General features: G+C 39.4%; 2 protein-coding genes across 2 annotated transcripts; both read right to left on the bottom strand.

Moving 5' to 3' along the window:
* Positions 1–6499: 6499 nt before the first annotated feature.
* On the bottom strand, positions 6500–8281 carry LOC122050295 (protein NEDD1-like). The gene is made up of 3 exons (XM_042611215.1): positions 8108–8281; positions 6737–6994; positions 6500–6640 (listed from the first exon to the last, which is right to left on the bottom strand). Exons 1-3 carry the CDS (start codon positions 8279–8281, stop codon positions 6500–6502), a joined length of 573 nt encoding a protein of 190 aa, XP_042467149.1.
* A 131-nt stretch (positions 8282–8412) lies between these two features.
* LOC122050296 lies at positions 8413–9299 on the bottom strand. Its single transcript, XM_042611216.1, has 4 exons — positions 9082–9299; positions 8745–9015; positions 8572–8649; positions 8413–8473 (listed from the first exon to the last, which is right to left on the bottom strand). Exons 1-4 carry the CDS (start codon positions 9297–9299, stop codon positions 8426–8428), a joined length of 615 nt encoding a protein of 204 aa, XP_042467150.1. The 3' UTR covers positions 8413–8425.
* Between the last annotated feature and the right edge of the window lie 14937 nt (positions 9300–24236).

Consider the following 24236-nt stretch of genomic DNA (forward strand, 5'->3'; position numbering starts at 1 on the left):
AGTTGGATCAACGCCTACTGTTCCCTCAAATGGGAAATGCGTCCTCACCAAGTCACTCTCCTCCAGTGACTTACCTTTATTTACCACTTTGCCAGACATCCGGTCAGCCCGTTGACCTGTCCGGACTTAATGCAACTATCTGATTGGCCCGTTGACCAAGCTAGACTTCGTGCTAGATATCCGGTTAGCCCGTCGACCTATCTGGACTTCGTACCAACTATCCAACCAGCCCGTCGACCTAGCTGGATTTCTTGCCAGATATCCGGTCAGCCCGTCGACATATCTGGACTTCTCCTGCACACTTAGTTAAATCATTAGATCACATTAAACCTAACTTAACTTACTTTGTCATTCATCAAAATCTGAGTTAGACCGTTAGCGCAACCCGCACCAACATATAGCATATTTGAACTCCATGCAACCTAAAAAATCCAAAAAACATGAAATGGGTGCAATTGAAGCTCTCTAAATCAATGAGTTCTGATTAACTTAGAGAGTTCTGATTACACACATTTCAAGTTTTGTGGATTTCTAAGATTACAAGGAGTTCAAATATGTCATCCTTTATTATTTTTGGTCTTACCTGATAGTGGTGTTTTGAAAAAAATGAATTAGAGTCGAATAAATCAATAGGTGAGAGAGAGAGCAAGAGAGAGATTTATTTTCCACTAGTGGAGAAAGACAGAGGGAGTGAAGAGAGTGTTGGGGTTGAAAGGTTGCAAACATAGTCCCACATTAAAAACATATGGGAAAGATTATGAGTTTATAAGAGAAAAGATATCTCCATTGGCATGAGACCTTTTGGGTAAAGCCTAAGAGCAAAACCATGAGGGCCTAGGCCCAAAGTGGACAATATCATACTATTGTGGAGATATCTAAATTCTTTTCGATCCTACAATTGGTATCAGAGCCCGGACTGCTAGAAGGTTTAACCGTCGACTATGCATAAGAGCTATGATCTGATTGAGCCATGTGACCTTGAATAAAGAAAGTGGGGGCTCCTATATTCGGATCAAGAGGATCAGACATCAGGCAGGAAGTCCTAGTAGGTCTGGTGGACCGAGGGGCAGGAAGACCTAGTGGGTCAAGGATCGGACGTGGGAAGTCTGTGGTCCTTTGTTTGAGGAGGGATTGTTGGGGTTGCAAGGTTACAAACATAGTCCCACATTGAAAACACATGGGAAAGATCATGGATTTATAAGAGAAAAGATATCTCCATTGGCATGAGGCATTTTGGGTAAAATCCAAGAGCAAAACCATGAGGGTCTAGGCCTAAAGTGAACAATATCATACTATTATGGAGATATCTAAATTATTTTCGATCCTACAGAGAGGAGGGGGAGAGATGTTGATGTTGCATGCGGTTGGCAGGAAAGATAGAATATAAAGACAAAACAAATTTGTATGCCCTTTGATAGTTACCAAAGTATAGTACATTTTTTGGTCAATTCAGAAAGCTGGGTGCGTGCTTTGATAATAAATGAGGAAAAGAAGAAAAACATTGATTATTTTTTCTACTATTGCGTGTCGTACCTGCCATCACAGTGGTCGATTCCACCGATGAAGGGCTCATAAATTGGTCAACGGATGGGTTTATAAACCCATCCTTCCATTGCTTTACCACAAGTAAATAATAGAAAGGATTAATAATCTATTATGTGCCTCAGTTTTGAATTCATCCTCCCAAGTAAACATAGTGTAAGGGTCAAGTCTTAAGTCTTGACAGTCTTGACAATATTTTTTAACATATATATATATATATATATAATTGATTTGCTGCAGATGGTCTGTTGTGGACTCGTGCGTGTCTTGACTTGAGGTGCCTCCAATTCATTGGAGGTGCCTTCATCAATTTTTTTATAGTGTTGAGGTGCCTGGATCAAATCCAGACAATTTTTTTTTAAATCAACATTTTCTAAATCTTAAATTCTAAATACATATATTATACCCACGTGAATACCTAATTCTTTTTAGTTTTAAAATTTTTTTAGCTTAAACACTATATCTCAACCCTTAAAACCTAAAAGTAAAATCTAATTGGTTTAACCCCGGAGCTAAAAAAATAAAAATAAAAAATATTATTAGACACCTTATATATATATCCCGTGAACACCTAAAACTTTTTTAGTTTTATTTTTTTTAAGCTTGAACACTATAACTCAACCCCTAAATCCTAAAGATAAAATATAATTGGCTTAACCACAGAGTTAAAAAAAATAAACAAAAAAAATACCTAAATAAAAAAAACCTGCTGGATTAAATTGAGCCACCTGAATTTGATCTAAACGCCTTAATATTGTAAAAAAAAAAAATAATTGACGAAGGCACCTCTGCAACAGAAGATGTGTGTAGATATGTGTATAGAGAGAGAGAGAGATGATATACTGTCCGACGCCTCCTACGTGACCATGAGTGAAATCCGACACGGGTGATCTGACACGGCCAAAACCTAATTTTTTTAATCTCTCTCTCATTTACATACAATAACTTTTCTCTCTTTCCTCATAAATTAAAATAAAACTCTCTTATCTCTCTCCTATTATTGCATGCAACAATTATTGTGGTACTGATGCTACAACAACGCAGCAGTTGCAATAATTATTATGGTACTGATGAAACAACGGTCCAGTTGCTAAAATAATCATTGTGGTACTGATGCTATAATGGTATAGTAACTGCTACAAAGATGCAGTAGTTGTTACAACGTTGCAGTAGCTGCTATAATATTACAGTAGTTGCTACAACGTTGCAGTAGCTGCTATAATGGTGCAGCAGCTGCTACAACGATGCAATAGATGCTACAACGATATAGCAACTGTCACAATGATGTAATAGCTGCTACAAAAATGTAGCAGTTGTTATGTTATAGTAGCTGCTACAACGTGTAGGAGTTACTATATAATAGCTTCTACAACTACACAATAGTTGCTACAATTACACAATAGCTGGTAAAACTACACAGTAACTACTATAATATTGTAGCAGTTATTATGTAGTAGATGCTTTAATTGCACAGTAGCTGCTACAACATGTAGCAGTTACTATATAGTAGTTGTTACAACATTATAGCAGCTATTACACAGTAACTACTACACGTTGTAGTAGCTACTACACATTAATTGCTACACCACCTTTAAAAATCAGTATCATAGTATTTATTGCATGTAATTATAGGAAAGAAAAGAGATAATTTTATTTTAATTTAAGAGGAAAGAGAGAAAAGTTGTTATATGCAGATGAGATAATGATTAAAAAAAATTAGGTTTTGACAGAATTAAATAGATTATAACATATCAATTGGAGGAATCGATAGCAAGATATATATATATATATATATATATATATATATATATATATATATATATATATATATATATACCCGCGCCGCATACTCCATGAGCACCTAATGTGATTGAATTTTTTCTTGTTTATTTTTTTTAAGCTCTTGGTTATCCTAATCAGATTTTGCCTTTAGGGTTTAGGTGCACACAGGTAAGGGTAGTAAAAGTTCAGTTAAATTGAACTAACCGATCGAAGTTAAAAGTTTGGTTCGGTTAATTTAGAAATTTGATTTAAAAAAATAGTTTAACCGATTTAATCGGTTCGATTTCGGTTTTAAAATTCAAAATTCAGTTAAATCGATTAAACCGATATTATGAGTTAAACCAAACAAAACCAGAACCTGACCAAACTAAATCGAACTAAACTAGAACCAAACCGAATCGATATTATGAGTTTAACCGAACCAAATCGGAACCAAACCTAATCAAACCAAACTAAATCAAAAATCAGAATCAAACCAAACCAAACTAAAAAATTTAGTTATTTCAGTCAAAAATCGAATTAACTAATGTTTTATCGGTTCAGTTTTTTTTTTTTTTTTGAAAAGTTGGGTATGCTCGGTTGGTTTGAAAATAGTTCCGTCGATTCAATTTTTAGTTTAATCGATTTGATTTAAATTGATTGCTCACCCCTACACACAGGGTGTGCGGCATAAGACGAGCATCATATCAAACACTACAACAAAATCGCTCATAGACATCGGTTTTCCACCGGTGTCTATTTGATTTTCGACCGATGTCTATGAAGCCGATGTTAAAAGTCTGCCATTTTAGACATCGGGTTAAAACCGGTGTAGTATCACTTAACGACACCGGTTTTCGAATCGGTTATTAACCGGTGTAGTATCACTTAACGACACCGTTTCATACACGGTGTAAAACCGATGTAATATTGTATGTTAATAACACCAGTTTTGGCAGCGGTAAATGACCGATGTAATATTACTTTATAACACCGGTTTTACATCGGTGGAAAACCGATGTAATATGTATTTTTTCTAACAGCACAGATTTGATTTTAAAACCGACAATAACAAAAAAAAAATACACAAATATTCACAAATTGTACAAATATTCTTCATTCAATAATATCCATAAAATACACAAATATTCACAAATTATATAAATAATCTTCTTACAACAATATCCATAAAATACCCAAACATTCTTTTTACATCAAAAGCTAGCTAATAAATATCAAAATCAAGGTAGAACATTCTTTTAACACATCAAGGTAGAACCGCACTTCAAATGTAATCTAGCATGCATTCAGCCCACTCGAACCGCACTTCATCAATTTCAACTATGGAGTACTTGAGATTTGTAAACTGTAAAAACACATAAATAATATATTAGTAGGCATCATACAACAACTTACTAGGCATAATACAACAACTTACTAGGCATGATAATGGTTGAACAAAGAAATATGACTACACAACAAATCCAGTGAAGCATAGAAGAGCAAAGCTACCTCTGATGAAGCTTATAATTACAGGGAGCAGTGTTGTCATTTTTAGTCAACTTCTATAAAATCTTCTACCTCTGGGATTGATGGTGCATATGGTGTTCTTTTCAAGACTTTTAGTCACTCTGCAAACATGTCAAGAGTCTGAAGATGGACAAGAAGATTAATTTACCATGAAACAAATAATATAAAGCCGAAATAAATAAATGCTTAGGACATATTTGAAGGAAAACATCAAATAGCAAAAGATGAGATTATACTATGTATAGCCAGCCGTGGTTATATTTCTTCAAATTTATTAACATATAAAGCAGTGGTATTCAAATTGTTCACACATGCTATTAGTCTGCCAAGAACATCATCAAATTTTAGTAATTCTTTTGCAACTTTAACAGAAGCATCAATTGCTTTAGAACTCAGTTGTATTTTTCCTTCTCATGAATACATCAAGTAAATTAGTTGTGTTTTAAAACTGTGGGAAACAACACCCAAGGTGAGACATGCATAAGACTTACAGAAAAGACATACTGTGGTTGCAAAGCAATCATCTAGTAGAAATCAATTCACTAACAATTATTGAATTGAATCAGAGATGTAAACCAAAGACACGCAGGTCACTCTAGAATAATCATTAACAGTGGTTGAACTGAAGAAAAGATGTAAACCAGAGAGACGGGGAAAAAAATGATTTCTTTATTTATTAAACTTTTGATGAATACCCAAAATCACAGTGAAAACACTTCTTTAAATATCACAGAAATATATTGTATCTGTTCTCACTTATAATTTGTTTCACAAGGCTAATCAAGCATCATAACAGGTATCAATAAACTAGCACAGATGTAATTTTCAATCAATCTTTATTTAAAAAGATTGAATTTTTTTATCTATGTGCACTGCCTGTGATCTAATAATCTAAAACCCAAACGTGTGATTTTCTCAGATTACTTGATGAAATTGAATCTAAATCTGTCATATGAGATCAAATAAACTAATAAAAACCTTTGCAGCATCTATATGCTTGCATGTTCTGCATGACCTGACAGGATTGTTTAGCATAAAAAGAACAAACATGACTATGAAAGGCATGCTATCATCAGCATATAAATAGACTATTTAATGAAGCAATGAAAAAAAGAATCAAGATGACTATGAAATACATGCTATTCTTGGCAGATAAGATATCTTACCTCTGAACTACTGTATGCACGAAGAACTGTGAAAGGTTGAGGTTTCCCTCGAACATCATAGAATACTACACGTCCATTATTTGTCCCAGCAGCCAATAGATTACCATCATCACAGTATGCCAGCGATGAGAAGGGTGCCTCAAAAGGCATGCAATATGAGGGTCTTTTTGTTCCAGAATCAAACATATACAACTTTTTATCAAGACCAACTGTAACAATAATCTACAGGGAAAACAAGTCAGGATATAATGGCCATTGATTTTCTATAGAACAAGCACCTCCCATCCAACTAAACTAGCCAAACCATGTATAATTATCCACCAGAAATCCAAATCATTTAATAGATTCCTAGGAAGATAATACCTTGTCACTTGATGGAGAGAAGCAAATACCAGTTGTTGGGGCAGAATGCTGTTTCAACCAAGAAACCTGACACCAAGAGCCAGAGTGAATGGAGATCAATTTTTTAGTGAATGCAGGGAACAAATACAATTTCTCCTTCATTTTAGCAGATTAAGAAATATTATTTTACTAACCTTTGGTCTGCGACCAGTTGTATCCCAAATATGAACAGATCCATCATCCCCAGCTGTTGACAAAAGATGTCGACTAAATCGAGAATAATCAAGTACTCTTAGTACCTGCAATCGCATCACCGATACAGATTCATGTTAAACCAAAAAAGATGTTAGTAGAGCGAAAGTTTGGAATTTTCAAAATATTTGACAGCCAATAACCTGCCCATTTGGATCCTTGAGTTCAGCCCGTGTTCCGGAAGCAAGATAATGAAGTATGAGATCCCCCTTCTCGTTGATGGATGCTAAATGTTCATCTTTGCAGTTGTACATTACACCTGTAATTGTGTCAATATGACCACTCAACCGTTTGATGCACCTTTTCCTTTGCAGGTCCCATATTCTGACAATATGCCCACTTCCTCCAGAGCAAAGATATCTAGAACTTTTATTACTAAAGCTGATACAATTTATGGATTCCTACAAAATAGAGAAAAGTAAAAAAAATCTTTAAAATGTTTGATATATTATGCACTCATAATTACACAGATAAGAAGTGTTTTTATTACTTAAACCCATGGCCATATTGTCATTTAGGTCCTGTTAGGCATCAATCAGAATCGGTAAGCTTACTAAAAAAAATACAGGTATAGTCACCCAGACTGCGAGTATGCACTAATTTGTCCCTAATCACAACAAGGGGAAACAAGGCTTAGGAGCGGTACTTAGCATTACAATGAAACATACAAAAATAACGTAAAGGATTCATATTGTTACAATTGCAAATATCGAAACACGGCACAGTCATAAAATTTCTCTTAATTTTTACCATCAAGTGAAAACTTGCAGAATAATCAAGCTGTACTCATTCTATGTTTACAAGCAACATTTTCCATGCTATGCACTCAAACGCAAAGAAAAAAAAAACTACCTGGAAAAGGAGAAAATCTAGCTTTTAAGTCTCTTATTTCTTCAATGTGTAACATCAGAATAAGCAATTTTTGCAAAGTCATCAACTGTAAAAGTCAAAGTCAGACTTTGCTATATTGGCAGACATTGCTGTACAATTAGATGAAAAGAAATAACCTACCTAGCAAAAGAGATATGCTAGCTATTTTCTTCTTATTTGTTCAACATGTATGCTAAAATTCATAAGGGAGTCAAACGAACAATCACCATTGTTCGAAGAAAATATTGATGGAAGAAAATACCCAGACACAACATAGCAAGAAGGTGGCAATTTCTATCGTGCCAACAGTTCCAGTGCTTTTAGTTTATTTATTTTGTCCATGATTTAGATGGAAAAGAAATCGGTAGCAATGTTACTGACTCCATGCAGGACATTCTAGTAGAAATCAATTCACTAACAATTATTGAATTGAATCAAAGATGTAAACCAGAGACACGTAGGTCACTCTAGAATAATCATTAACAGTGGTTGAACTGAAGAAAAGATGTAAACCAGAGAGACAGAGAGACAGGGGGAAAAAAATGCAGGCAATGATTTGAATGGCATCCGGGCATCTGTAAATTTCCAGAAAACCAGATGTATTGATCACAATAGAACAAATTAATGAGCAAACAATGAGCTACCTCAATGTCATCAGCAAGGTCGCTGCCGTGAGAAGGAAAGGATCCCATACTTTGGCCATTTTTATTCCAAAGTGATATCTTTTTATCGTCACCAGCACTAGCAACCACTAGGTCTGCACGAACATAAAGATTAAACTTTAGTAAGATTTTCCCACCGTAAAAGTCAGCCACCATCCGCTGGATTAACAAAATTAACTAAGTTATACAAGATACAAAATAAATTTGAATGATGAGTCATGGGAAAATTAAATTCTGACGGAAAAATTCCAATTCGATCATAATCAATGATAGCAATTAGTATTACCTCTCCCTTTTGCTTCATTCTGAATCACTCTCCATGGACATGGCCTTTAATCCTCTTCTCCTCTGCGAATTATGGAACAGGAAACAAAAGAACATGAGATGTGAATGGGACGCAGGAACGAGACGAGCAAATTAGTCCAAGGTAGAGAGAGAATTTCTACCTTTCTTGATCCCTTCTTCTCCCTGACTACATACCTCTCCTGTGAGAGATCTGACAGCCATGCTCCAGGACTCACCAACTAGATTGAGTTTGTCAAAGAAATTAGAGGAAAAAATTAGTTTTTTCGACTGTTTGATCTTAAAAATCGGATTTTTGGAGGGAATGGAAGCGTACGAGTATGCATTTTTGGACGAATTTGGATCTCTTCTTGGGTCGCTGCGGCAGCTTGCACCCCTTCATCACCATGAAGTCCTCCTCCTTCTCCTTGTTCGACAGTGAAACGAAGAATCGAGGTAGAGAGGCTGTCGAGGCTCTTTCGTTGGCGTTCTCGCCCTCGCATACCAACGCCGCCGATCCCCTGGTCGTGTAGCAACGGTCATCCTTATCCGGCGACGACGAGACAGATCGGGAGTTATGGTTCTCGCTCCCGGCCAATTCCGACCTCCTGTGGATAAATCCGAGCAGTGGTTACTTCCATATCTCACCGCCGACACCTCAAACTAGATCATACCCTAACTTTTCCGGATCAACCTCCGATCTATTACCTGAGGGGATAAAGAGGCGGGTGCAGGGGGGACTCTTGATCTGCGATGCGGCGGACATTCCGAGACGCGATTCCCCTCCGGACGCCAGATTTTGCGGTGGATCCTTTGTCCCTGACCTTGATGCGGCGGAGGCGCTTGCGGCACCCCCATTGCAGAGTGATGCGAGGACTGTTGCAGAGCCCATCGCGGCGGAGGAGAGATTGTTTTTGTTTTTTCGTCCTTCTTCTTCTTCTTCTTCTTCTTTCAAACAGGTAAAGGAAAGTGCTGCAAAATCTAAACTCGAGAGTAAAGAAGCATACATAGAAAGCAACCACCACTCCAGCCACGTAATCGGAGGGCAGTTTAATGGAGGCACTAAAGAATCCATGGAGGTAGAGATCTTGCGACGCAAATGCAGCACCTGATCACAGAACAAGGTAGGTTCAAAGATGCCCCTTTCTTTTTTAAAAAAAAAATCTTTTAACAGAACCTATTCGTTGGTCGAGGGAGAGGTGGACAGTCCGGCCATCGCCGTGAAGCATGAGGTTGGAGTCTTCGAACAGTTGGGTGTAGCCTTCCTCAAAGGAGATAGTGGCGAGGTTGGGCAACTCCGAGAGGAAAGCAGCCTCATGGGAAGGGAGCAGAACCGAACACAAAAACAGGAGGAAGCAGAAAGGAAAAGATAAAGTATGGATTACCGGAATGCAAAGAAGGCCTCCTCTTCTCAACCAAATGGAGGAGTTGGAGGAGATGCGGTGTGGTTGGACGGAGAAGCAAGTTCGTCGTGTCTTGATCCTGATCGGGAAAGGATCTAGGAAGGGGGAAGAGGGAGATGAGGCTGAGAGAGATGGTCGGAGGTTTAGGTTTAAGCTGAGAGAGATGTCTCGGTTTAGGTTTACGCGAGAGAGATGGTCGCGCGGAGGAAGGGGCGGGATAAAGATTTAGGTTTGGAAGGAAAACACTTAGGCATATTTTGGCTTGTGGGGAAAATTAAAATATTTTATTTGGGTTCATTAACATCGGATTTTAAAAACTGATGTTAAAATCGATGTCTATTAACGAAAAAAGGGCACTCATAGACATCGCCTAAAAAACCGATGTCTATGAGCTAAAATCTGCGCTCATAGACACCGGTTTTTAGAAAAACCGGTGTAAAATACTCAAAGACATCGGTTTTAGCCTAAAACCGTTGTTGTTCCACTGATGTCTATGAGCGATTTTGTTGTAGTGAAAACTCTACACACACACAAATATATATATATATATATATATAAGAGAAATGTTACTCGACACACCCTTACTCTGTACACTCCTTGGCAACCTTCATAGGTTTGAGCGCCCAAACCTATGAGAGTCGCCCTTACCCTACACACTCCTGGGCGACCCTCACAGGTTTGGGCGCCTCGATACCTAAAAGTGAATCGGGCCGCCTGGGGTGACTCAGGGTGCTTAGACCTATAAGGGTTGCCCAAGAATGTATAGGGCAACATTCTGCGCGCACCCACCAATCCAAGCGCCTGAATCAAATCTTGGCGCCTATATTCCAAATATATATATATATATATAACATTACTCCTTAAAATAACATTATACCACGTGAAATCTAATTTTTTTTCTCTTGAACAGTATAACTCAAAAGGAAAGTTTGAACTTTAGAGAGAAAATTTTATTGACTTAAATCCAGTATAATCCAACCCCTAAAGTCTAAAATCTTAAATGTTAAATATATATAATATACCCTGTGAGTATCTAAAATTTTTAATTTTGAACACTATAACTCAAGAGGAAAGTCTGAATCCTAGAGGAAAAATCTTATTGACTCAAATCTGTTAGTACCCCACGGTTATTTTGATGTGGTTAACCAAGTTCAGTTAGGTCTTGTCGTGTTTTGATCCTTGTGTCTAAATATGTGGAGCTTAAGAACACAAGAAGTCTAATGGAAGACGCAACTAGCGAGAAGGGTGGCACGGAAAAGGAGCCGATAGGCTCTGTGTATCCAAGGGGTAAGGTGATGTGGAAGAGTACACCGATGAACGAGAAGGATATGCACGACGTTCGAGGGATGAAAAGCCGGAGAGGATGCCTGCTCAAGGAGAAGGCCGGAGTTAAATTCAAGTGAGCTCAATTCTAGATAGCCAGAGAATCACCTACGCAAAGAGCCTTGCGAACAGATCAACGATGAGCTGGGTTACCGTGTGGAAGGCGCCTTCCGTGAATGGAAGGCACCTTCGATGAACAGTAGGAAGGTGTCTTCCAGCTTTTGAAGCGCCTTCCAAGTGACCATTTGTGAAGATAAACTTTATCTTCATACGGATATAACTTGACATGCTAGAGGCGTCTTCCACCCTATTGAAGGCGCATTCCAACCTCGGATAAGATTTTCCAAGGGCTATAAAAGGACCCTTGGACCTAGGAAAAAAATACAGCAACTGAACTAGAAGTTTTGTATTCACTTCCTAGTTATTCTATGAGCTGTAAACGTTTGTAAGAGATTACTCCGCCTTCAACAAAGGAGTTTTTCTAGTGGAGCTTTCTTCAATACCTTGGATTAACAACCACCTAGGTTATAACCAAGTAAATAAATTGTTCTCGTACTTTTTGTTCAGTTTTATTATTCTGTTTAGTATACTTGTGCTACTAACTAGAGTTGAAAGAACGAGAAAGATTCGCTTTATTTTTAATAGGTAATTCACCCCCTCTTGCCGGCCCCGCTGCATCAATAAGTGGTATCAGAGTCAAAACTCCTCAGAAGAACTAATCATCATCTGAAGCATCGAGACGATGGCCGAACTGAGCATCTACCCGCCGAAGTTTAAGGGAGAATTTGCATTATGGAAGAAACGCATCGAGTTATTTTTTTAAAACTGATTTTGAAATTCTTTTGATAATTAAATATGGTTTTGTAGCTCCCAAAGACCCACAAGGAAATGAGAAGGAAGAATACCAATGGACCAAGAAGGATCAAGCAGACTTCATAGTGAATGGACGAGACGAGCTCCACCTGCTCAGTGTACTTCCACCCTAGGAAGTAAATCGGATTGGAGATTACTAATCAGCAAAGGAACTTTGGGAGAAGTTCCTGGAGTTTCACGAAGGAACTTTCGAAGCAAAGCTTGCGAGACAGGATCTGCTCCGGAACTAACTAACGAACCTCGAATGGAAGAAAGGGAAATAGTTGCACATCTGCACTTGAGAATCAAAGAACTCACCATCGGACTTACGAATCTCGGAGAAAAGGTAACGAACTGAGATTCATTAAGGTACACTTTAAATGTATTTCCTAGGGCACCCAAGTGGACCTCTATAGTCGACTCATTTTATATATCTAAAGACCTCGAAGTTAGTTCATTAGAAAATCTTTTTTCCACCTTTGAACTTCAAGAATCTAGATGTGCAGAGATGAAAAGGGAGCCTAGTCAGATCATTACCCCCAAAGGTAAGAACGGATGATCCAAACTCCGAAACATCAATTGATGAAGACGAAGCGGCTCTAATGGTAAGAAAATTTAATAAATTCATTAAATCTAATAAATTTAATAAGTCACAGACAAAGAAGCACTTTCGGAGCAAAAGAAATGTCTGATGCTACAACGGCCAAGGAGAAGATCACATCAAAGACGACTGCCCAGAACTAAAGAAAAAAGAGAAGGGCAAGGGAAAAAGACCAACAAGATCGAAGCACAAGAATCTGAAGGTCACATGGGATGAATCATCGTCCTCTATGTCTGAGATGAAGCCTTTGTCGGACTAGCCCTAATGGTAGACCATCAAAAAGAAGATGAAAGCAATTTAGAGATGAACATCAATGAAAGGGGAGGATCCTCTGAAGAAAGCAGTGATGATGGGGGAGCATTACAACATGAGGTAAGTGAGGTACGTGCACTATCTCCTAAGCAATCTCTTGAGTTTATCAAAATGCTCTCTAAAAATATGTGCAAATTAGAAAAATAAAATTTTGATTTAAAAAGACAATTAGCCAATGTATGTCCACTAGAATTATTTGATAATTTGAAATTAGAAAACAAAAAAAAATAGAAAACAAAAAAATTAGAAACACAAATAGAGAGATTGAAAGATAACCATGCATGTTCTAATTACTATCAAAAACTAAGATTTAGAAATTATGGTAAAATCAACTGGTACATTAGAAATCACCAGGGTCAAATTAGAAAAATATCACAGAAATATATTCCTAAGAAATTTTTAATAAACCAATAGATAGAAACTTATATTGGGTTCCAAAATATGCTTAGATTAAAGTGTTATGTTTGATAGATAGACCTAGAATGTTCAGGAAGAAAATTGAATATTTAATTTCTTTAAAAAACTTTGTCTAAAATTGGTTGTTGTTCTAATATCCAAGAAGGCCTAGTACCTCACCATAGTTTGGAAACTAATTATTGAAATAAATGTTTAATTAACTAACTAAAATAAAAGTTTTTTCCCAGTTTTTATTTTTTGCTTAAAGTAATTTCAATATTATTTAAATTTTCAACTGGTATAAAAAAAATTTAGATTTCTTTTCAAAATTCTATAAACTTCTTAATTTTTTTTTCTATCCCTTAGACTTCTGCTGAAAATTCTTTCCAGTTATTTGATTTGTTTATCCCTTAGACTTCTGCTGAAAATATTTCAACATTTTCTAAAAGTTTATTTTATTTTTTCCCAAAGTTTTTTTATGTGATCAAAGGGAGGATATAGGTAGTTCAGAGGGAGTTAGGATTTATCCTTGTATTTTTTATTTTGCAATTAACTTGTTTAAATTCATTGCTTTATTATTTCATTGTATTTTTAACCCTAACTTAAACTTGGGTTGATGCACAACAAAAAGGAGAGATTGTTAGTACCCCATGGTTATTTTGATGTGGTCAACTAAGTTTAGCTAGGTCCTATTATATTTTGATCCTTGTGTCTAAGTGTGTAGGAGCTTAGAAACATAAGAAGTAGAGTGAAAGACGCAGCTAGGGTAGCACGGGAAATGAGCCAACGGGCTCGGTGCATCTGAGGGACGAGGTGCTGCGAAAGAGTACACCGGTGGACGAGAAGGACGTGCGTGACGTTAGAGGGACAAGAAGCCGAGGCGGAAGCCTGCTCGAAGAGAAAGCCGGAGTTAAGTTCGGGTGAGCTCAATTTCGGATGGCAGGAGAATCACCTAAGCGAAGAGCCTCGCGAAGATATCAACGTTGAGCTGAGTTGTCGTCTGGAACGCGCCTTCCATCCAATTGAAGGCGTCTTCTAGCTTCGGATTGTTGGGACCAAATATGTAGCTAGAGGGGGGGTGAATAGCTTGGCGCAATATCATGCTCGTTGTTGCTTGTTTTTTCAAAGATGTGCAGCGGAAACACAAGAAAACAAACACAACGCTAACACAAGGGATTTACTTGGTATCCACCTCAAGAAGAGGTGACTAATCCAAGGATCCACACACTCACGCACCCTCCACTAATAAAACACTCCTTTACGGTAACTACCGAAGGTGGAGAAGCCCTACAAGTTCACACTACAAGAAGAAAGGGAAAGGAAATACAATACAAGCAAAACCTTACAAGTTTGCACAAGAAAAACCCTAACCCTAGCTTTCTTTTTCTTGCTGTAAATCCACCTCTTGACTTGGAAAAACCCTCCAAGAACTTCAAGAACTGGCGGTGAGAACTCTGTGAAGCGGCTCTAGAATCGCTGTGAAGATCGGAGTTGAATAGTGCAAGCGTTGGCGGAGAAAGAGCTCGACAACGGCTTTAATCGACGCCAACGGTTGAATCCCAATCGATCGGATTGCTCCAAATCGATTGGGGAGGCTTTGGATCGATCGACCGATCGATCCAGAGCGCCTTTATGCTCTTGGGAATCACCTGGATCGATCGACTGATCAATCCAGGGCTTATCGTGCGAAATCGCACCTCCCAATCGATCGCCCGATCGATTGGGAGGCTTTCTATTCGCGCGACACTTCTCCCCAATCGATCCACTGATTGATTGGGAGGAGACTTATCGCGGGGACTCTCCCAATTGATCGGTCGATCGATTGGGCATGAGCCAATCGATCAACTGATCGATCTAGCTCTTATTTTTGCCCAAAAACAAGTCCAAAGTCCCCTAAACCAACATCTGGTCAACCATGACCTGTTGGTACATCATACCTAGCATCCGGTCACCCTTGACCTGCTAGGACTCCCTCACCAAGTGTCCGGTCAATCCCTTTGACCCACTTGGACTTTTCTCCTCGTGCCAAGTGTCCGGTCATCCTTGACCCACTTGGACTTATCTCCACCAGGTGCCCGATCAACCTTGATCCACCTGGATTTCCCGTGCTAAGTATCCGGTCAATCCCTTTGACCTACTTGGACTTATCTCCACCAGGTGTCCGATCAACCTTGATCCACTTGGATTTTCCGTGCCAAGTATCCGGTCAATCCCTTTGACCTACTTGGACTTTCCAACACCAGATGTCTGATCAAACTTGATCCATTTGGATTTCCTGTGCCTGGCTTCATTCACCAGGACTTTCCTTCTGCCTAGCTTCACTCACTAGGACTTCTCATTTGCCTGGCTTCACTCACCAGGACTTTCCATACTGCCTAGCTTCACTCACTAGGTCTTTCTCCTGGCTTCACTCACCAGGATTTTCTAACTGCCCGGCTTCATTCACCGAGACTTTCCATACTACCTAGCTTCACTCACTAGGACTTTTCATACTGCCTAGCTTCACTCATTAGGTCTTTCACTTGGCTTCACTCACCAGGATTTTCCAGCAGCCAGGCTTCACTTACCGGGACTTTCACCTAGCTTCACTCACTAGGATTTTCACTTCTGCCTAGCTTCACTCACCAGGACTTTCCTTCTACCTAGCTCCACTCACTAGGATTTTCCAGTCTGCCTAACCTCCCAGTTAGGACTTTCACCTGGCTTCACTCACCAGGATTTTCCAATCAAGTATTCAGTCAACCTTGACCTACTTGACTCTCTTTCACAATCTCACCACATGAACAATTGCACCTGCAATCTCCATATCTTGTCTCCATGTATTGTTAAACATCGAAACCTAAACATCAAGACTCGAGCTTGACCCAATTCAAGCTCAGTCAACCAGGTCAACCTTGACCTAGGGAATATTGCACCAACAATCTCTCCCTTTTTTATGTTTGACAATACCACTTGTAAGTTAGGCTAATCTCATAGCCTCAACTTCCTTCATGCCAATATGAGAATGATGGTTTCCTCCATTCTCCTCCTTTTCTAGAGGGCAAATTCCCTCTTAGGCAATGAAGACCTAACTTAACCACGCATTCTCCCCCTATTGGCACACATAAAAAACTCTCCCCCTGAAGAGTTACCCAATGTTGTTGACAACTTCACTTGTTGTTCACAACACAATAACGAAGGTTTCATACCCTTCATTGTTCTAAATGCTCATCCTTGAGCATATACCACATAAATAATGAAGATATCCACTCTTCATTACATTCAAATGCCCAACCTTGAGCATTTTCGCTAAATAAGATTAACTACCTTCCAAGGTGTATGAAAAATAAATTTTCATGTCCTTAAAGAGTAACTCCCCCTAAAGACATGCACGTAACTTCTGTCATTGCACAACAATGACTTGGAATCCCTAAACCTTTAGGAAACCCAAATTTAGAAGTTTTGAGGTCCAAAAAATTCAATATTGAAACTAAACCTCAACCTAAACCTCTACTTAGTCTTCCTTAACCAATCCATCCTTGTTTTCATCATGAAAACTCCCCCTAAATATATACAAATGTGTTTTGAGGGGTTAGGAATGGTTACCTAGACTAAAGGTGGTTTAAAATGATGAAATCAGGCTTTGCCAACCAAAATCAGCATCCCCAATCGATTGAAGTTGGGTCTCAATCGATTGAACCCTGCTGAATCGATCCACTGATCGATTCAGACTGCGTGGATCGATCGGTGGATCGATCCAGCGAGCTTCTGCTCACGAGAGATGTCTTCTCAATCGATCACCCGATCGATTGAGGCACTTCAATCGATCGGTTGATCGATTGAAGATCTGAAATTGCTGAAATTCTATTTCAGTCAACTTCAGAAACTCCCCAAAAATTCTACAAAATTCGAAAAATCATGAAAATTATTGTGGACATTATTTAAGGCATATATTATCATAGAAAAATAGTTTTCTAAGAAAATACTTCATATTTTCCAAGATGGACACAAACTAGAAAACTTGTAAAAACTTTAGTATTTTCTTCTAGTTTGTGTTTAATTTTTCAATGATGAGTACTATCAAAAGATAGTCTTCACCAAGGTTTTCCAAAATATATTTGAAATCATTTTCAAAACCAATTTCCAACCATGTTCTTTGGGCTCAATGCACATGACTTGTACTTTAGCTTTCCCAATGATTGGAAAACATATAACTATATGTTTTGATGAACCTAAAACTCAAAGGAATGCACTAAATCAACATATTGAGTTTTGTTCATCATCCTAACATCTCACTTGTATCTAATGTGCACTAAAACACATACAAGTCATCTTATAGTTCTTTTATGAGATGTAAACTTTTGGTTTTGCCCTAATCTAGGGATCATGCATATCTACCTAGGCATTTTGAGGTTATGAACATCCACCAAGGATGTGATTTGTTAATAAACGTCATTTGTCCTTAATTGCAAGGAATTTAAAGGTTATGCATGATGCAATATGACATATATCAAAGATAAATAATTTTCAAAAGAAAATTTCCTAGAACTATATGATGTATGTATGACATGACATGGTATTTTTGTGTTTTTCATAATAAAACATGAATGCAAGATATGATGTCATGACATATGATGGGCAAACAATGCATGGTAAATTAGCATAAACAAAATACCTAGAATAACTATCTAAGTATCCTTAAACCTTAGCTAACTTAAATGTATAGCCTAGATTACTCATTACTTCCCAAGAAAATACCAAAATTCAATTTTGACATTTCTTTTGATTTTCCTATTTTTGTGCCAATTTAAATTAAATAAATTCCTCAAATTTTGGCACATATTACTCTTTTTAAAGAGTAACAAATTAAAATAAGGCTTAGACTTGCCTTTAACTTCCCAATAAAATGTCAACATCTCAACTTGTCATTTCTTTAGACTTGATTTCTTGTGCCAATTAAAATTGTATCCAAATACTCAAATTTTGACACATCTTACTCTTTCCAAGAGTAAGCCTTTAATCCTTATCATTTTCAAAGGTTAACAATAATCTTGAAAATGCTCTTAGAGTGTCAACTTTATCATGATTGGGTTAACTACCCTTTCAATTTGAGTTGACACTCTTTCACCCTCTAAGGGGTAGAGAAAATGCTCCTAGGAACCCAAAACCTATTAGTGCTCCTTGAATGCTCTAGGTATTCACTAGGGATAACTTCCCTAGATACCTTCCTAGTGACCTTGTTAGGCTTCTTAGAGTCCTTGGTCACATTTTCTAGGTCAACTCTAGGGATTTCTTCCCTTGTGACATTCTTAGTGACTTTCTTGGACTTCTTAGAAGTCTTAGTCACGTTTGTTGCAAAAATACTCTTAGGAATAACCTTCCTAGTATTTTTGACTTGACTATTTGACTTAGACTCGGTTCCATAACTATATGAAACCCTATGGTAAGAAATTTCATCTTTCTTAGCCTTAGGTTTGTATCCCAAACCTCTATGGTCATTAGATGACTTTTGTACTTCTATACCTAGGCTATGCTCATTTTGCCCTTTAAGGATATTTTCCATCCTTTTTAGGGTCTTTTCCATTTTATCAAGTCTTGACCTCAAGACTTGATTTTCTTCCCATAAATCCCTAGATTATGATTTTTCACTAAATCCTTGAGCATTTTTGTTTCTAGGCTTATAGCTATGGTCCTTAGTGTTATTTCCTAGACTTTTACCTACCTTCCTAACCCTAGGTTGAGTGGTTTTAGCATGAAAATCTACATGTTTTTCCTTAATGCTATCATGCTTCCTATATTTGTGGTAATGATAAAAATTAGAATTATCATGCTTTTTACCATTATTTAAAGGGGTAGGCTCAATAAATGATACCTTTCGTTTTACCTTAGAGGCTCCCCTTTGACTCATGCTTCCTCCCTTAGGCTTGACCGCCTTCTGCCCCTTAGGACATTGGCTCCGATAGTGTCCCTTTTGATTGCAAGAGAAGCACACAATGTGCTCCTTGCTCTTCTTTATTCCGGAAGCGGTCTCTTTGGGCTTCTCCTTGCCCTTTGGTGCCACTTGGCCCTTCTTCTTGGCCAATTTAGGGCACTTGATCTTGTAGTGCTCATGTTCCCTACATTCAAAACATATGATGTGATTTTTATTTTTAATGGAAATATTTTTACCTTCACATGTAGGGATGACACTTAATCCTCCATTTGATATTTCTTGATCTTTGGAGGATGCAATGTCTTCTTCTCCATTTGACCCGGATGTAGAAGCTTCTTTTTCTTCTTGATCCGATGTCAACAAAGTTCACTCCCCCTCAATCCTAGAGGTGGAGGCTTCTTCATCTTCCTCTTGTACATGGAACAAAGAGTATGATTCCTCTTTGCCCTCTTCATTGTATTCCTTTGAAGATGAAGCTTCTTGGACCTCTTCTTCAGAAGTTGAGCATCTCTCAACTTCGGAATCCTCTTCCTTTTGATCTTGCTCCATTGAGTCGCTCTCTTTGGATTTTTCTTGGATTGGTACAGTGGAGGGTTTTTCATGAAGTTTGGCCAACTTGCTCCACAATTCCTTGGCATCCTCAAATTCTCCAATTTGAGTCAATATATTGTTTGGCAACAAATTGACGAAAAGCTTGGTCACTTTATCATTTGACTCGCTCCTTTGAACTTGCTCTTGACTCCATTTTCTCTTCTTGAGGATCTTGCCCTTTGAACTTGTTGGAGCTTTGAAACCTTCCATTAGAGCAAACCATTGATCTATCTCCATTATAAGAAAGTTTTCAATTCTTGATTTCCATGAATCGAAACTCGTGGATACATATGGTGGAGGCACTCTTGTATCGAATCCGAATCCATCTCGGAATTCCATCTTGAAGTTAGGCTTCTTGAATTCTTTGACTTTGACAAATTTTCTCCAACTTCTTCACCCTCTAGCTTTGTTGCCCCTTTCGGTGATGATTCCGGTGAAGAGCAACATCGCTCTGATACCACTTGTTGGGACCAAATATGTAGCTAGAGGGGGGGTGAATAGCTTGGCGTGATCTCATGCTCGTTGTTACTTGTTTCTTTAAAAATGTGCAGCGGAAATACAGGAAAACAAACACACAACGCTAACACAAGGGATTTACTTAATATCCACCTCAAGAAGAGGTAACTAATCCAAGGATTCACACACTCATGCACCCTCCACTAATAAAACACTTCTTTACGGTAACTACCGAAGGCGGAGAAGCCCTACAAGTTCACACTATAAGAAGAAAGGGAAAGGAAATACAATACAAGCAAAAGCTTACAAGTTTGCACAAGAAAAACTCTAACCCTAGCTTTCTTCTTCTTGCTGTAGATCCGCCTCTTGACTTGGAAAAACCTCCAAGAACTGGAGGTGAGAACTCTGTGGAGTGGCTCTGGAATCGCTGTGAAGATTAGAGATGAACAGTGCAAGTGTTGGCGGAGAAAGAGCTTGATAACGGCTTTAATCGACGCTAACAGTCGAATCTCAATCGATCGGATTGCTCCCAATCGATTGGGGAGCCTTTGGATCGATCGACCGATCGATCCAGAGCGCCTCTGTGCTCTTGGGAATCGCCTGGATCGATCGGCTGATCGATCCAGGGTTTATCGTGCGAAATCGCACCACCCAATCGATCGCCCGATCGATTGGAGGCTCCCAATCAATCAGCTGATCGATTGGGAGGCTTTCTGTTTGCGCGACACTTCTCCCCAATCAATCCACTGATCGATTGGGAGGAGGCTTGTCGCGAGGACTCTCCCAATCGATCGGTCGATCGATTGGGCATGAGCCAATCGATTGGGCATGAGTCAATCGATCGGTTGATCGATCCAGCTGGGCAAAAACAAGTCCAAAGTTCCCTAAATCAACATCCGGCCAACTATGACCTGTTGGTACATCATGCCTAGCATCCGGTCACCCTTGACCTGCTAGGACTCCCTCACTAAGTGTTCGGTCAATCCCTTTGACCCACTTGGGCTTTTCTCCTCGTGCCAAGTGTCCGATCATCCTTGACCCACTTGGACTTATCTCCACCAGGTGACCGATCAACCTTGATCCACCTGGATTTCCCGTGCTAAGTATCCGGTCAATCCCTTTGACCTACTTGGACTTATCTCCACCAGGTGTCCGATCAACCTTAATCCACCTGGATTTCCCATGCCAAGTATATGGTCAATCCCTTTGACCTACTTGGACTTTCCAACACCAGATGTCTGATCAAACTTGATCCATCTGGATTTCCTGTGTCTGGCTTCACTCACCAGGACTTTCCTTCTGCCTAGCTTCACTCACTAGGACTTCTCATTTGCCTGACTTCACTCACCAAGACTTTCCATACTGCCTAGCTTCACTCACTAGGTCTTTCACCTGGCTTCACTCACCAGGATTTTCCAACTGCCCGACTTCACTCACCGGGACTTTCCATACTACCTAGCTTCACTCACTAGGACTTTCCATACTGCCTAGCTTCACTCACTAGATCTTTCACCTGGCTTCACTCACCAGGATTTTCCAGCTGCCCGGCTTCACTCACCGGGACTTTCACCTAGCTTCACTCACTAGGATTTTCACTTCTGCCTAGCTTCACTCACCAGGACTTTCCTTCTACCTAGCTTCACTCACTAGGATTTTCCAGTCTGCCTAACCTCCCAGTTAGGACTTTCACCTGGCTTCACTCACCAGGTGTAAAATACCGGAAATAAAAGAATATGATTAAGGGAATTTTCTGGAATTTTTGGAAATTTTTCGGGAATTTTTCGGAGCTCGTACGGATAAGTTCACGGGGATAAAAACGAGGCCCGGAAAAAAAAGCCTGTTTAGGCTACCCGATTTAAGCGAGGAAAAGATTATATATATATATTCTTTTCCTTTTATTTTCTTATTTCTTTTTCCTTTGCTTTTGTCGCCGAACCCGAGCCGTCCCCGCACCCTTCTCCTTCGGTGCGCCCACCGCCGGCCACGGCGGTTCCTCTCTTTATCTTCTCCTCTTCTCGGTGAAGCCGAGCCTTTCTTCCTCGCCGCCACCCATTTCCTTTTCTTCCTCACTGATTCTGTGCCTAGCCGCCAGCACCCGAGCCGCCGGCTCTCGGTTCCCGATCGCAACCCCGGTGTTTCCCTTGTGCCCGAGCACTGCCGACACCGAGCCTATCCCCTCTTCTGTCCCCTGTGCCCTAGCTAGTATCCGGCGTCGCACGAAACAGTGCCACCAGCCGGTCTCCTCTTCGACACTGCCGCTCTTCCTTCCCTCTGGCCGATTTCCTCCTCCCTCGGCTCGCGACATCGCCGTCCTTCTGTGAGTCCTAGTCCTTCCTCTACGTGCCGCTGCCTCTGTGCCCTAGTATCAGTGACCGATCCTTAATTTCATTACTCTCTGATTTCCAGCAATCTTGAAGGTAAGGGTTTAAGGTTTGGTGTTTGGTTTTGTGCTTTGATTCGTGTTGTGTTGTGAGCAGCATTTGTGTTGGGTGGAAGATCATGCTAGTTACGTATAGTGATCTGTAATTGTAGGTTCATTGCGCTGGTTGAGGATCGGGGTTCCAACAGCAGCTACACTTTCCAACAGTAACCATCCTTAGCCGTGGAGCTACAGTTGCTGTGAGGTTGAGGTAAGGGACAGAGAATTTGTTTCTCTTATTGTAGCGTACACATAATTGAAGCTAGGAAAGGATAAAAATGAATAGTACAGAAATTTATTAAGTTTAAGTTTAAGTTGTTATGTGAAAATGGATTAGGTGTGGAATTGGTCTGATGGTATGATTAGGGTTAAGGTAAATTAACCCTAGTTAATTGTTGGATTTATGTTAGCTTCTCGTGGATTTGATTTAGCTATTTTATCTATATGAAATTAGCTAAACCTGTAAACTATAAATATTACAGGACCTTGACGCGAGATGAGTATCTCGGAGTCAGATTGGACCTTTCTATTTTCGGAGGCGGGTACTTTTGACTTATGTCATTTGATATGCTTAGTAATTAAATTAACATGTTGCATTAATTGTGTTTCTTATCTGTTTCGGTTAATCACTACCCAAATCTTACATGCTTGATTGATTGATTGGTTTTGCATCTCAGGTATATTTTACCTGTTTATACATGCTTATAGGGGTAGTGATATGCCATGCTTGACCATGTTCAGGACCTAGGTTTTATACCTTCTGTATACCTTTGGATTGTTTTGGATTCGTTGACCTATGATGCATTTTTATATATATGTGGATTAGGTCAGGATATTCTTGTGGTTAGTGCCATGCACCATTTGCATGATTGCATGCTGTGCGATAGTCCGCTCCATTATTGTTGAGCACATCGCTAGTTACATGGATCTGCACACACCACCACTCATGGGTTAGTGGTCGATTCAGGCAGAGTGTGTTGCAGCAGGGACTCTGTTAGGCACCGTTGGTCCGCTCATGGGTAGTGTGACACAACGTGTTATCCGGCAGGGATTCCTCCCCGTCATCGTGTACCGGGAGTTGAGAGCATTGCGCTCCCCCATTTATGATTTGGGGTAGGAGGATAGGTGTACTCCGACAGCATCCCGTCCACTCGGTCACTCATCAGGAGTAGTGACGACAGAGTGCACGGTTGTCACAGCCCTACCCACTCGGCCTCACTATGTGTGTGAGATGATCGACTGGCGTCAGGGGTGACCAGGACGCATCATTGGCATCATATGCATGATGCATTTATTGCTTGTGTTTGTGCTTGCTGCATTTATATGCTGCATATTGTTTGGATACCTATGTTTGACATGCATACAGGATTCCTATACCACTCGGACTGTTTGACCTTATACTCAGGACCTGGTTAGTACAGCATTCTCCTGTTTACTTCAGATGCATTTTTATCTTTCTTATCAGGAGACTGTACGCATGATTAGTGCTAGGTGTTGTTTCTTTACTTTGCATATCAATTGTACCTGCTGAGTGTTGGACTCACCCCGCCTCCATTGTTGATATT

Source organism: Zingiber officinale, chromosome 3A, assembly GCF_018446385.1.
Source record: "Zingiber officinale cultivar Zhangliang chromosome 3A, Zo_v1.1, whole genome shotgun sequence".
Lineage (NCBI taxonomy): Eukaryota > Viridiplantae > Streptophyta > Magnoliopsida > Zingiberales > Zingiberaceae > Zingiber > Zingiber officinale.